The following is a 14516-nucleotide window of genomic DNA, read 5'->3' as shown; positions in this document are numbered from 1 at the left end:
GTATTAGCCTAGGTTACAAGTTACCCAAATCTAAAATGTAGGCTAATAAGTAGGAGTGTAACTATTTCAATTACTTTATTAAAGTAATGTAACTGATTACTTTTCTACATTTCTAATGCTTTCAACTATTAATCATTTTCAAACATTTAAAGCAGGCAGGATTAATCTTACAGTAGGACTCAACGCTGATTACTGTCAGAATCCTTCACCACTTGAATTAAGATGATAATAATTTAATTTTAAAGCACAGCCACCACAAAAGCAGACGTATAGCACCTCTTTTTACTTTGAGATCGTTCGGAGGTTAAATACAGATGTAAAACCAAACAAGGAATAGTTTAATAGCTATGATACTGTTTTTGAAATCAAATCTTGCCTAGTTATGACAGGAAAAACTGGCATCTAACATGGCTTGGAAAAAACAGTTAATCTTAAAAAATAAAGCATACACATAAACCCAAATAGTACATAAAACAGTTATCAAATAAGCACAGATTAACATAAAAAGATGATTTCAAAATATTCTTTTTATTTAAAGTGTGTATTCGTGAGGAAATGGAAAATAAATATACTGAAAGAACACAACTGTTTTTTATTTCATATGATAATTTGAAATTGGAAATATTGTTATAAGGCAAACAAAATGTTAAAAATGAGTTAATTAACAATTAACCTCACACACCTGTAGGTAACTGATATGTGCTTAGGGACACAGACCAAACCAAGGCCAAATACAAAACACCTCAACAATTCTGCACACTATCAACTGCACATATATACTTTATTAACAATGTTTCGGTCCTATGACCTTCATCAGGCATACAAAAATATTCAGGCACAACCTCATTTAAAAACAACATATGATCAATCACAAAATGTCGTAACACATCATAGTAGAAACATCTTGTAGAAAGGTTATCTCAAAACAAAATTTTACTCACGTCATATTGCAATAGACTGAAATACAATACATTAATAATGTCACTCTATAGCATCAGCATTTATACCCATAGGTGAAGTATGGAGAGTAAATATCCAGAATAACTCAATTTCAGAGTTACACATTTTAAAACACACATGATGAAGGACTGCAGTGACAGCTTTTACTCGTATACTATTGTTTGTTTAGTATTATTTATATTCTGTTATAGTATTTATTAACTTTTGAATTGGTTTTTTTATACATGTTCAGTTTTCATGTTAAATTTACTTTAAGTTTTAGTATCATTTTGTATGTTTGTTTTTAGGTTAGTTACGTTTAATGTATGTTTACTAAACTTTATTTCAGGCAACATTTCTAATTTTTCAAGTTTAAGTTTTTCACCTGATGTTTGTACTTTATTTCAGTCAGATAATGAATACAATAGCTTTAACAGTTCTAGTTAACAATAACAACACTGATATCAATATAATACAATATTGATGTGATAATACTATTTCTGAATCACACTGCCTCATCTATGTAGTTAGATCACATAGTTTCACACTTGATCCTCTTAAAACCGTAAAGCCAGGATAGAGAGGCTGAGTGAATATGGTCTTGACTCTTTTGAGAAGGGTCATTGTGTCAGAGACGCTGTAGAAGGACAGAGTCCCTGCACTGTGATCCACATACACTCCTATTCTAGAGGACTGTAGGGGTGCCACGATTTTACTGTGTGCAGAATTATGTGTGAATAACAGATCTAAGTTAGTGTTTCGCAATGTCCAGGATTGATCATTAAATCCAAACTCACCCTCGACACCCTTCCTGTCGAAGCTCTTATAAGACACTGATATTCCCACCCAACAATTCCCACTCCACTCAACCTCCCAGTACGCACGTCCACACACACTCTCTCTACACAACACTTGAGGGCTGACTTTAAATCTGTCTGGATGTGCAATACACAGCTGGCCTTTGTCAGTATAAGTAACTACAGTGTTCCTCTGAGACAGATGGAGGTGGGTATTTGCTGTGTTTGGATCCAGACTGAGTTGACAGGAAGCTGAAAGAAATAAAATAATAAGAAACATACATATATATTATAAAGAAATACACAGATTAGAAATAAACATAAAGAATGAAACAGTAAAATTAATAAAATTAAAATGAATTAATTTTTTATTAATTTTAAATGTATTCAAATAAAAAAGATTGTTTGTAATATTTCAATCGTGTTTAATCTTTGTTCAATGAGTAGTGAACAATAAGACAAAAAAAGAAAGAAAACTTGTATTACTGTAGACAAATTTATGTAATCAAGAATTAATGGGCTTTATACTATTAATCAATTAATTATTTAAGAATATGTAAATAATACTATGTAGTGAATTTGTATGGAATGATGTTTAATACTTTTGTGTCAAAGAAAGAATGGCATTCAGGAAAATAATTTGTTTTCCTGTAAATGAAGAAACACAGACAGATAGACATAGATAGATGGATGGACGGACGGACGGACGGACGGACGGACAGACAGACAGACAGACATAGATAGATAGATAGATAGATAGATAGATAGATAGATAGATAGATAGATAGATAGACAGACAGACAAAGATAGATAGACAGACAGACAGAGATAGACAGACAGACAGACAGACAGACAGACAGACAAAGATAGATAGATAGACAGACATATATAGAAAGATAGACAGACAGACAGACATAGATAAATAGATAGATAGATAGATAGATACAGACAGACAAAGATAGATAGACAGACAGACAGACAGACAGACATAGATAGATATATATAGAAAGATAGACAGACAGACAGACATAGATAAATAGATAGATAGATAGATAGATACAGACAGACAGACAGACAAAGATAGACAGACAGACAGACAGACAGACATAGATATATAGAAAGATAGACAGACAGACAGACAGAGATAGACAGACAGACAAACAGACAGAGTTAGATAGACAGACAGACAGACAGACAGACATACATACATAGATAGACAGACAGACAGACAGACATAGATAGACAGACAGAGACAGAGAGATTGAGATAAAGAAAATTATAAAACATCATTCCATACATGTAGATAGATCGACAGACAGACAGACAGACATATAGACAGATGGATAGAACACCTACATTGTAAGAACTCCTCCCTAGTCTTGGGATTATTGGTGGCAGTGATCTGGATGTATTTCACTATGGAGACCAATGGAAAAGTGTGATGTTTTTATGCAAATGTATTTCAAATATACAGTTTAAACATTTATACAACATGAGAACTATATGTTATAGTTGTTAAATATATCTATAAATTGTATACATCACACCTATAAGTTGCAAGGATGCATCAGGTCACCAGTATTTTACCTCTAGCAGAAATCCGTTCCATCTCCTCTTTACAGAAATCTTCCAGTATCCCTCTCAGCAGAGAGACAGATTTTCCAATATTATCAAAAGAGAGCTGGGAACTGACAGTGATGTTGAGTATGTTCACATAAAGCAAAACAGGAGGCCTAAAATTCTACAGACACAAAAACAGAACTACAATAAAGTCATCAAACTTAAATAAATGAAATCGACTTTTTGCAGGATTTCAATGATAATTCTACTCTACATAAATGTTACACAGATTAAATCCTTATATTATTGGTTAAAGAACTTATCAATAAATAAAATGAGTAAAAGTCCTCTTTAATATCAGGATCCTGTCACCTGAAGGAAATGGATGTGATCGTCTGTGTGTGACAACTGCTCCAGCTCCGTGTCTCTCCTCTTCAGTAAATCAATTGATGACTCCAGTCTCTTCAAGAGCTTTTCAGCTTGATTCACTGCAGCCTTTTCCTGAGCTCTGATCAGCTGTGTGACCTCAGAACGTCTTCTCTCAATGGAGTGGATCAGTTCGGTGAAGATCCTCTCACTGTAATCCACTGCTGCCTGAGCGGAGCGCTGTTAGGACACACAAAGCCAGGGTTCTCAGACAGGATGGAAAGTGGCCCGACACTGGACTTCCATGTTAACCTTTTCCAGTTCTCCTCTAAAAACTCACCTTGTGAGAATCCACAGCCTTTCTAAGCTCCTGAAGTTTTTGCTCGTTCTGCTGGATTTCCTCAGTGTATTGTCTGCGTATTTCCTCTAATCGCCCCTGTTGAACAAAGAATGAACAGTAAACTGAGAAATGTTCTTCAATATCAGTTCCTATGAGATTTTCAAAACTCAGCCTGGGTTTCATTTCATACAATCATACAGACCACTGGTGCCAAATAACTTTTATATTGTTATTAATGTTTCAAGATGAACATTTACTGGACTGAAACAACATAGGTTCACTTGATTATTCATACATCTTTTTTTTTTTTTAGGAAAATCGTGTTAAAATGTGAGTCATATATGATATATCAGGCTTTTGAGGAACTTTTACATCTCAGTCATCACTGTATTGCACTGCATTTTATGTTTATTTCTCCCTAAAATTAATATCAGGAAGCTTAAGTATTTAAATATCATCTTACTGTATATTTTTTAGTTTTTTGTTATTTTAGTACATCAAGTTTACAGTAGCACATCAACTAAATAAAAATGTGAAATGTTGCCTTGGCAACTAGCATGAATACAATGTTTTATTTCAGTTAACAAGTAACAAAAATGTTTTTGTTTAATGATTTTATTATTATTATTTTATCTTTATTACCTATAGTACCTAAAGTACCTATATATTACCTATAGTACAACTAAAAATAACCTGCATACAAGTCATAATAATAATAATAATAATAATAATAAGCAATGACTTATTAATAATAATAACTAGCAATGACTTGCTAAGTCCTAATTATTACATAAAAAGTCAAAATATTACAAAATGTTTAAATTAGAAGACAAAATGACCATAATTGACTTTTAATGTCATCATTTCAATTTTTGCCATGATTGTGAATTTTATAGTATAATTTTGACTTTTTAATCTTATAATTATGACTTGTGACCTATGATTTTTATTTCATAATTATGATTTACCAAAGCATGATTTTTTTTTCGGTAATGTGCTTCCCATAGTTCTGTAACTTTAAAATAGACATAAAAATGTCAAAATATTGGGTATTTTTGTGTTGTAGAAAATATTCAATGTTAACTATATTAATATTTGTAATACTGGAGATAGCAGGGTCATTGCTAAAGTTCACAGGGCCTGGGACAAAACATTTTATGGGACCTCTCCCCTCAATAATTATTTATTGTATCACAAACCTCAAATACACAATTAGTAGGCTATAATAGCAGATATCTCATTTTATCATTCAGATAGAATGACATTCTTATATAGACAACTGAAATGCAATTATGGATATTCATTCATCAGCCAAACCATTTTATATTAAAACTCTGTTAAAACTTATGTTAAAACCAAGTAGCTGTGTTTTGGAGCATGATAGCTGGTTCCTAGCTGGTCATTAGCTGGTGCAAGCTGGTTGTTAACTGGTTGTCCATGTTCAAAATCATCTTGGCCACTTTAAACTAGTGTGACAAGATGGCTTGTTTATTGCTATTCCAAGATGATTGACCAGTTTGCACCAGCTAATGGCCAGCTTGAATCAGCTAATGACCAACTACAAACCAGCTACCATATTACAGCAAGCCATCTCAGATGGATTCTTCCAGCAGGGAAGGGCTTGCCATGAATTTCATGGGTGTGTGAATCCCAGAAGGCTGTCATCATGGCTCATGACTGCTCATCTTAATGTCTTTGCTGTCACATAATAACGCAGGGCCACACAGAACGTTCCTGTTGAGAATTATTTGAGGACTTTAGCAAGGACAGTCGTGTTTTTCTGAGACTATGGTTACTTTCTGGACCTGTCTGGGAAATTTGAGCATCTTTTGTGCTGTGATAGTACAAGTGTCTGGAATCAACAGAACCTTCTACATTGGAATTCAAGAGGAAAATTGGAATTACGCACCGAGTGGCCATAATCTGATCATTGGGAAACCTATTGCAGTGGATGAGTGAGATTACTATTTATGTATTATATCATTTATTATTATTATTATTACTATATATTAATATAGAATATATTTACATTTTACACACACACACACACACACACACATTCTATAATCTTCTTTATTAATTACAATTCATCTGATTGAAACAGGACAAAACAGTAAATGTTTATATATTTATGCTTTTTTTTTAATTGTCCATAAAATGTATAGTGTGTTGTATATATACCGAGTATATATAAAATTCCTGTCAAAAGTATCTCTATATTCTATATTCACTCTTTTCTAGTTCATACAATGAAATTCGGCTGTCTGAATACATACAACATCAACTGGAAAAAAAAACCTATGTACTATCAGACACTATTATGCCTTTCTTGGAAACTCCAGACATGCCGTCACATGATTCATTTTGAGTTTTTTTTTTTTGGCATCCTCCCACCTGCACCTTTTGTCTGTACTCATCTACTAATCTCTGTAGCTGTTCTCTCTTTCTTGTTTACCCAGACAGTTTTGAGGATTGACCTTTTCTAGACAATATCTGGTAGTTTGATATACTGTAACTGTATTCATTTGGGGAATACATTTGATATAGCTTTCCTGGTAAATAATAAATAATTCCTTACATTTATATAGCGCTTTTCTGGGCACTCAAAGCGCTTTACATACCAAAGATCAACCACCACCAGTGTTAGGCCAGGATGCCGGGGTTACACCCCTACTCTTTTTCGAAGAACATCCTTGGATTTTTAATGACCACATAGAGTCAGGACCTCGGTTTAACATATCATCCAAAAGACGGTACTGTTTGTCAGTATACTGGGGCATTAGGACCCACACAGACCACAGGGTGAGCACCCCCTGCTGGTTTCACTAACACCTCTTCCAACAGCAACCTAGGATTCCCAAGAGGTCTCCCATCCAGGTACTGATCAGGCTCAACCCTGCTTAGCTTCAGTGGGCGACCAGTCTTGGGCTGCAGGGTGATATGGCTGCTGACACCAGTGCCCAATAAGAAATTTCCACCACCATCCTTGAATTTTACACACTAAATAAAAAGTGTTTCATTCATTCATAAATAGAGGCTTACTGAAGATAAAGACATATTATAAGATTTAAAAAAAATATTTCCCTGCATTTTTTGAGTTTTAGTAATTTAATATATACATTGCTCACAACACAACATATGTTATTTAACACATTTCAGTGATGGATTTGTAATGTTTAATGCCCAAAATACCTTTAAAAGTGTATTTTCTATGCATTATAATGGATTTATCGAAGTTGCGTATCCTTGAATTAACTATTTATTTTCAAATTTTATTTTACAATAATCTCCACCATTTCTTATAATCCCATTAGGTTTATAGGTATATTGGAAAATTGTCTTATCTTTCTCATGACTCAGGTATGCATCAGTATTCCTGCAGCGCGGGCCTCGGCGGATTGGCAGTGTGTACAAAAAGGCAATATACAAGCAGTACACGGATGCTTCTTATTCTCAAGAGATCCCCAAACCCACCTGGCTGGGCTATTTGGGCCCCATACTGAGGGCCGAGGTCAATGATATCATCATCGTGCACCTGAAGAACTTCGCCTCCAGACGTTACTCCATGCATCCTCACGGTGTCTTCTATGCGAAGGACTCAGAAGGTAAAACCTAATTCTCTGTCATTCGCTTCTTATATATTTCAAATATTCCACTTTTGCTTGTGTTGACTTCCTCCTGTCTCCACTAGGCGCGCTGTATCCAGACGGAACCTCGGACACTCTGAAGAAGGATGACGGGGTTCCACCGGGTGGAAATTACACCTACATCTGGACTGTGAAGCCAGATTATGCTCCTCAAAAGGGTGACGCCAACTGCCTGACATGGGCCTACCACTCCCACGTCAGTGCTTCACAAGACATTTCCTCTGGGCTTATTGGAGCCCTTCTCACCTGTAAGAAAGGTAAAGCTTCAGCAGACATTCTCATTGTCAGAAAAAAAACACATTTTAGATAAAGGTCAACTAGAGTTGCTTTAAATGATTAGTTCCCCCAAAAATTGTTACTCACCCTCATGTTGTTCCAAACCTGTGAGATCTTCGTTCATCTTCTGACCACAAATTAAGATATTTTTGATGAAATCCCAGAGCTTTCTGGCCCTGCATAGACAGCAATGCAACTGACACCTTCAAGGCCCAGAAAGGTAGTAAGGGCATCGTTATAATAGTCCATGTAATGGCAGTGGCTCAACCGTAATGTTATGAAGCTACAAACTTTTTGTGCGCGAAGAAAAAATAATTACTTTATTCAACAATTTCTTCTCTTCCGTGTCAGTCTTCGACATGCGTTCATGAGAGTACCATGACACATGCATGTGCCGGCGTTCTGACATACAACTCGGATGTGCTGCTCCTTGTTCTCAATCAGAGCAAAGCACACATATGCATTGTGGTGTTCTCTTGAATGTGGGACGGAGACTGACATAGAAGAGAAGAAATTGTTGAATAAAGTTATTTTTGTGTTTTCTTTGTGCACAAAAGTATTCTTGTAGCCTTATAAAATTAGACTGCATATACTGAATAGCATATTAAATCAAAATGTCGCTCTCAGGAACCCTGCATACTTCAGATCACAATCAAAATCAACGTGCTGATGTGGACCAGGAACTTGTCCTCATGTTTAGTGTGGTGGATGAGAACAGCAGCTGGTACCTGAAAGAGAACATCCAGGCCTTCTGCTCTGATCCATATGGTGTCGACCCTGCCAGAGAAGATTTCCAAGAATCCAACATGATGCATGGTACATACCTGATTATTTACTATGAAGTACAATTGTCGCTGTTCAGACATTAAAGACAAAAAGAAAATGGTGTGGTGAGTTTTTCGCAATGGAAACACAAGTTACACAGTTTGAGTCATTATGTAATTTTTCACCCATTTTTAGCCATTAATGGGTACATGTACGGTAACCTACCGGGCACTGAGTTTTGCCAAAACCACACGGTTGCTTTGCATCTCTTTGGCATGGGAAACGAGATCGACATTCACTCTGTTTATTTCCACGGACACACACTCCTGGACCGCGGGCACCGTGTGGATGTCCTGAGTCTGTTTTCTGCCACCTTTGCCACTGCAGAGATGGTCCCTGCGACAATAGGGACGTGGCTCTTGAACTGCCAAGTCAACGATCATCTGAAAGGTAATTTTTGACCAAGCATGTTGATAAAATGACAACATAATAAGGACAAATAAATAAATAAATACTATACGGAGTAGAAAAACGGAATAATGGAAACCAAATTAAAAAGTAATATTTATATTGGTATAGTATAGGTCTTCATACATGAAAATATAAAGAAAGATTACTTGAGTTAAATAAGTTAATTTCATTTTTAAATTATTGTCAGATTTGATTGATTTAGAACAAAAAAGAAATGAACAAAATGTTGACCAAGCTTTTTCGAAATTTCAGTTTCTTTAAGGAGCTGTACTTACTGTACCTATGCCTACATGGAACATAGTTATGCTCTTCCATGTTGTCTTCCACAGCTGGTATGCAGGCCTTGTTCAAAGTTTCGTCCTGCAAGGATGAGATGAACTCCACAGTTCATCTTAGTGGGAAGATTAGGAAGTATTTCATTGCTGCTGAGAAGATTCGGTGGGACTATGCACCATCAGGGATGGACAAACTGACCAATGAGTCGCTGACCAAACCTGGGAGGTCTAACATCTGATTATAATTCACAATCACACATTTTACATAAACTTCAAACCATTATTAAAGTGAATATAAAGTTAATAATAATAATTCTTGGGTGTCCTTAGCGTTTCAGAGATGTTCTTCGGGATGAGTGGTGGCCGACTTGGTGGAAAGTATTGGAAAGTGGTTTACAGAGAATATACAGATAAGAGTTTCACCTTAAAGAGAAAACTAACCAGTGCTGAGGCTCATCTAGGCATTTTGGGTAAGATCTAAATCATTATAATGCCAATAATATTTTTAACTTCTGTTAGTTAAAAAGTGTTTTATGAGTTTGATTAAAACCTTTCAGTCACATTTAGTTATCATGGTGCCTGTAGGTCCGATACTGAGGGCCGAAGTTGGAGACACCCTTCAGGTGATGTTTATGAACAAGGCTGACAGAATCTACAGTATCCAGCCTCACGGACTCCACTATGACAAACCCTTTGAGGGTGTCTTTTATCAAGATGGTGAGACTTGATTTACATCATCTGGATAACTTATGCCAATCATCAAAGGTTTGTTAGGCCCTAGAGAGATAAATGTCTTTGAATGTACTGTAGGTATAAAAAGGAAAGGATATCAGGTTCAGCCAGGTGAAAGGTTCACCTACAGGTGGCAGTTGAGGGAGGGACCGTCTGAAAGTGACCCTCCCTGTATTTCCTACCTGTACTTCTCCTCCAGCGATCCAGTCAGAGACACCAACTCTGGTCTCATAGGCCCACTGCTGGTTTGTAAGAAAGATGCACTGGATTCCAATGGTGCTCAGGTAAAATAAGATTGGGTGCTGGATTGGCCCATGATTTTAAAATAATTACTTTTTATATGTAGATACACATGTATAATGTGATTTTTCTTACAGAAAGACATCAATCTGGAGTTTTTTCTGCTGTTTACTGTGTTTGATGAAAATCTCAGCTGGTACTTGAATCAGAACATTGAAACCTATGACACTAATGAATCAGAATTAGAGAATATGGAGTTCTGGGAGAGCAATAAAATGCATGGTATTTACACACACACGCACACACCTTAGTTCTGTCTGCCCGGGATATGCTTCATTTTCTGTCTGCCTTTCTGAACATACTCAAAGTCCCGTCTCTAGTATACACCTCTGATCACGAACTTGACACATGCGTGCTATGACTTATTTGTGAAACTTTCTCTATACTTCATCTTCTGTTGTTTTAATTAGTATTTTCCATCTTCTGTAAGTAGTTCTTAAAATCAAAGGCCCAACTAGTAAGGTGGCAATCTGTCTGGTTTTTGGTCAGACAGTATAGTTTTGAAATAACATATCCACCTACTAGCATACTGTAGTCTTGAGCCGGACGCTCATCTTCCTTTTAAGATCGTCACTATTTAATACTTTATCCAATGATATCAAATTAATAAATTCCTTAAAACGTTGCCTTTAAGTCAATACTGTATATATAGACAGTTTTATAGACAGAATAGTTACAGAATCACAGCAGAACAGATCTCTGATCAACACAGGGTTTCATTCCTGAATGATTCAGCATTTTTGAATGATTTAGGGGAGTCAATGATTCAATGACCAATTCTGAATCCGCTGTTTGGAACGAATCAATTGAATGAATGAATCAATCAATCAATCAATCAATGACTCACTCATTTTCACTCATTAAAAAATGCCCTTGGAAATCAGTTTCAGAGTTTTGGAAATCACACCACCAACTGCATATTTTTGGTTTAAAAATCAGAACCCCAATTTAGAAATTTGACGACCCAGAATAATGGTCAAATATCAGCTGAAAGTTTCAAATCCATTCAAGAACTTTCTTTTGTGTAATGTAGCTGTGAACGGATTTATGTATGGGAACCTGCCTGGCCTCGAGATGAATAAAGGGTCAAAGGTCAGATGGCACCTGATGGGACTTGGCACAGAGATGGACATGCATGGTATTTACTTCCAAGGCAACACCTTCCAGAGACACGGAACAACTCGTGACACTCTGGGCCTGTTCCCACACACTACAGTCACAGTGTCCATGCAACTAGATGTCAGTGGTCAGTATATCTATCTATACACACATACACAAACACACACATAAGCAATAAAAGTCTGCTTTGCACCTTCTACACATTTCCTTTGTTTGTAGGTGTATTTGAGGTGAGCTGTCTAGTCTCTGATCACTATGTTGGTGGGATGAGACAGCTGTACAGAGTGATGGGCTCAGAGGATGAGGACATCTCAGTGTTAGAGTCTCAAATAATAGAGTATTTCATCTGTGCTGAAGAGGTAGAGTGGGACTACTCACCTGATCGCACCTGGGAGCTGCAGAACTTCAACACGACTGAGGACAACAGGTCGGTTAATATACATCTTTTGCTGGAGTTGCAGTATTTGAATGGGATTTGTAACTAGATTCTTGTCTCAGTCCCGGCAGTTTATTTGTGGGAATGGGAAAGAACAGACTAGGCTCCAGATATAAGAAAGCAGTCTATCGAGAATACACTGATGCCACCTTCAGGACAAGGAAACTGAGACAGCCTCAAGAGGAACACTTGGAGATTTTAGGTGACTTAATAACGATTCAAATGTTTGTTTTGCCTAATAAATCAGGTTTTCCTCATTTGAATTAATGAATGATAATCTGTGTGATAATCTTTATAGGACCTATAATTCAAGCTGAAGTAGGTCAGGTTTTGCTGATCACATTCATGAACAAAGCCAGCCATCCTTACTCAATACAGGCACATGGAGTCAGGACCTCTTCTAAACCAGAGGCCGTCATGCCAGGTAGAGGAAATTGAAACCTCCACCATTTATCTCACCTGTGAAATGTATACAAAGACACCTTCAAGGATTCATAAAGCTGTGTTTTGAGCATTACCCGACTTATGCTACGTTTACCCATTACACAGATGAGACATAATGTTCTTGTTATGAATGCAAATGAAACTCTTTACTGCAGGAAATATGACTCAGTACCGGTGGATCATTCCAATTAAATCTGGCCCAGGGGTGTCTGACCCAAACTGCATTGCATTTGCCTACCGCTCAGCTGTGGACTTTGTTAAGGTAAAGCTCTTAATAACATAAATAGAGTTTTAATTCCTTACTGAATGTCACATTATAATGATAGTTCTTCTTCTTATACTGTAAAACAACATTATTGTTGTTTATTTATTTTTATTGACAGTAATAATAATAGTAATAATAATATCATAAATAGCATTTATTTATGCATTTGTAATATTTTATAGGACACAGCCAGTGGTCTCATTGGGCCATTAATAATCTGCAGGAGAGGTGTACTGGACCAAGACAGACAGAGAACGGATGTGGATAGAGAATTTGCTCTCCTCTTCATGGTGTTTGATGAGAATAAATCCTGGTACCTGGAGGAAAACATTCAGTCCTACTACAACAGCTCAGAACCTCTTCTGAGAGATGCTGAGTTTCAGAAAAGCAACAAGATGTATGGTGAGAGCTCACAAGTAAATGCAACCCAACCCTATAGTATTTTGCTGTGATATGCTAAAAAAAAGTCAAATTATGACCACTAGGAGGCATTATTTGTTATATGATGGACTGAATGGGATTCACTATTTGTGTTGTACATCACAGTATAGATGTAAAAAGGACAACTGTAGAAACTACATTAATGTAATTTTGTCTCAGAGTTTTATTTTCTGCCACTACTGACAGGGATCAACGGGAAGCTCTATGCAAACCTTCATGGTCTAGAAATGGTGGAGGGAGAAAGGGTGGTTTGGTACCTGTTTGGGATGGGCAATGAAGCAGACATTCACACCGTCCCGTAAATGCAACCCAACCCTATAGTATTTTGCTGTGATATGCTAAAAAAAGTCAAATTATGACCACTAGGAGGCATTATTTGTTATATGATGGACTGAATGGGATTCACTATTTGTGTTGTACATCACAGTATAGATGTAAAAAGGACAACTGTAGAAACTACATTAATGTAATTTTGTCTCAGAGTTTTATTTTCTGCCACTACTGACAGGGATCAACGGGAAGCTCTATGCAAACCTTCATGGTCTAGAAATGGTGGAGGGAGAAAGGGTGGTTTGGTACCTGTTTGGGATGGGCAATGAAGCAGACATTCACACCGTCCATTTTCACGCTGAGACCTTCACCTACAAGGTGCACAATACGCAATCAGATTCAATAGAATGAAATGATTTTGAAATGAAATTACTACAGTGTTTTCTGCAAGCAGTTTTCAAACACTAAACGCAAACATTGTTATGACTTTTTCTCAGGCAGATGAGGCTCACCGTACTGATGTGTATGACCTGATCCCAGGATCATTTCAGACGTTGGAGATGGTGGCAGAGGTCAATGGAACGTGGCTTCTGCACTGTCATGTTGCTAACCACATCCGTGCTGGAATGGAGACGACTTTTATTGTCAAACCTCGATCAGGTGAGTTACAGTTTTATTGGCTTGGTCTCTAATGGCTTTATTTCACAAATGTGGACTCTCTGCATGTCTGTGGTCTTTTCTTCCGCAGGTGGTGGCAGAGTGAGGACAGATTTAAGCATTCTTTGCTTTCTGCTCACAACATTCATGCTCAGACTGATATGCTGATCTTTCTGTGGACATATACTACTTGACCACAATCTCAACAGATTTATTTCTAACACTGTACCGTTCAAAAGTTTAGGGCCGGTAGTACTATTAAATGTTTTTGAAAGAAGTCTGTAATGCTCACCAAGGCTGCATTTATTTGATCAAAATACAGTAAAACAGTATTGTGAAATATTATTGCTGCTTACAACAATAGATTTCTATTTGAACATTTTTAAAAATGTCATTTATTCTTCTGATGGCAAAGC

General features: G+C 36.6%; 2 protein-coding genes across 2 annotated transcripts; one reads left to right on the top strand and one right to left on the bottom strand.

The window, feature by feature from the left end:
- Positions 1–1439: 1439 nt before the first annotated feature.
- On the bottom strand, positions 1440–5667 carry LOC107556851 (tripartite motif-containing protein 16-like). The gene is made up of 6 exons (XM_016240090.1): positions 5584–5667; positions 4003–4098; positions 3669–3902; positions 3324–3477; positions 3093–3152; positions 1440–1988 (listed from the first exon to the last, which is right to left on the bottom strand). Exons 1-6 carry the CDS (start codon positions 5665–5667, stop codon positions 1459–1461), a joined length of 1158 nt encoding a protein of 385 aa, XP_016095576.1. The 3' UTR covers positions 1440–1458.
- A 123-nt stretch (positions 5668–5790) lies between these two features.
- On the top strand, positions 5791–14268 carry hephl1b (hephaestin-like 1b). The gene is made up of 19 exons (XM_016240089.1): positions 5791–5957; positions 7363–7607; positions 7694–7906; positions 8553–8741; positions 8886–9140; positions 9491–9662; positions 9767–9906; positions 10022–10153; positions 10247–10452; positions 10546–10690; positions 11502–11714; positions 11807–12014; positions 12086–12225; positions 12322–12447; positions 12623–12729; positions 12915–13134; positions 13682–13821; positions 13941–14103; positions 14192–14268. Exons 1-19 carry the CDS (start codon positions 5791–5793, stop codon positions 14266–14268), a joined length of 3258 nt encoding a protein of 1085 aa, XP_016095575.1.
- Positions 14269–14516: the final 248 nt, after the last annotated feature.

The sequence above is a fragment of the Sinocyclocheilus grahami genome, unplaced genomic scaffold, assembly GCF_001515645.1.
Source record: "Sinocyclocheilus grahami isolate Dianchi unplaced genomic scaffold, SAMN03320097.WGS_v1.1 scaffold581.1, whole genome shotgun sequence".
Classification (NCBI taxonomy): Eukaryota; Metazoa; Chordata; class Actinopteri; order Cypriniformes; family Cyprinidae; genus Sinocyclocheilus; species Sinocyclocheilus grahami.
This window is presented reverse-complemented; position numbering and strand designations above follow the sequence as displayed.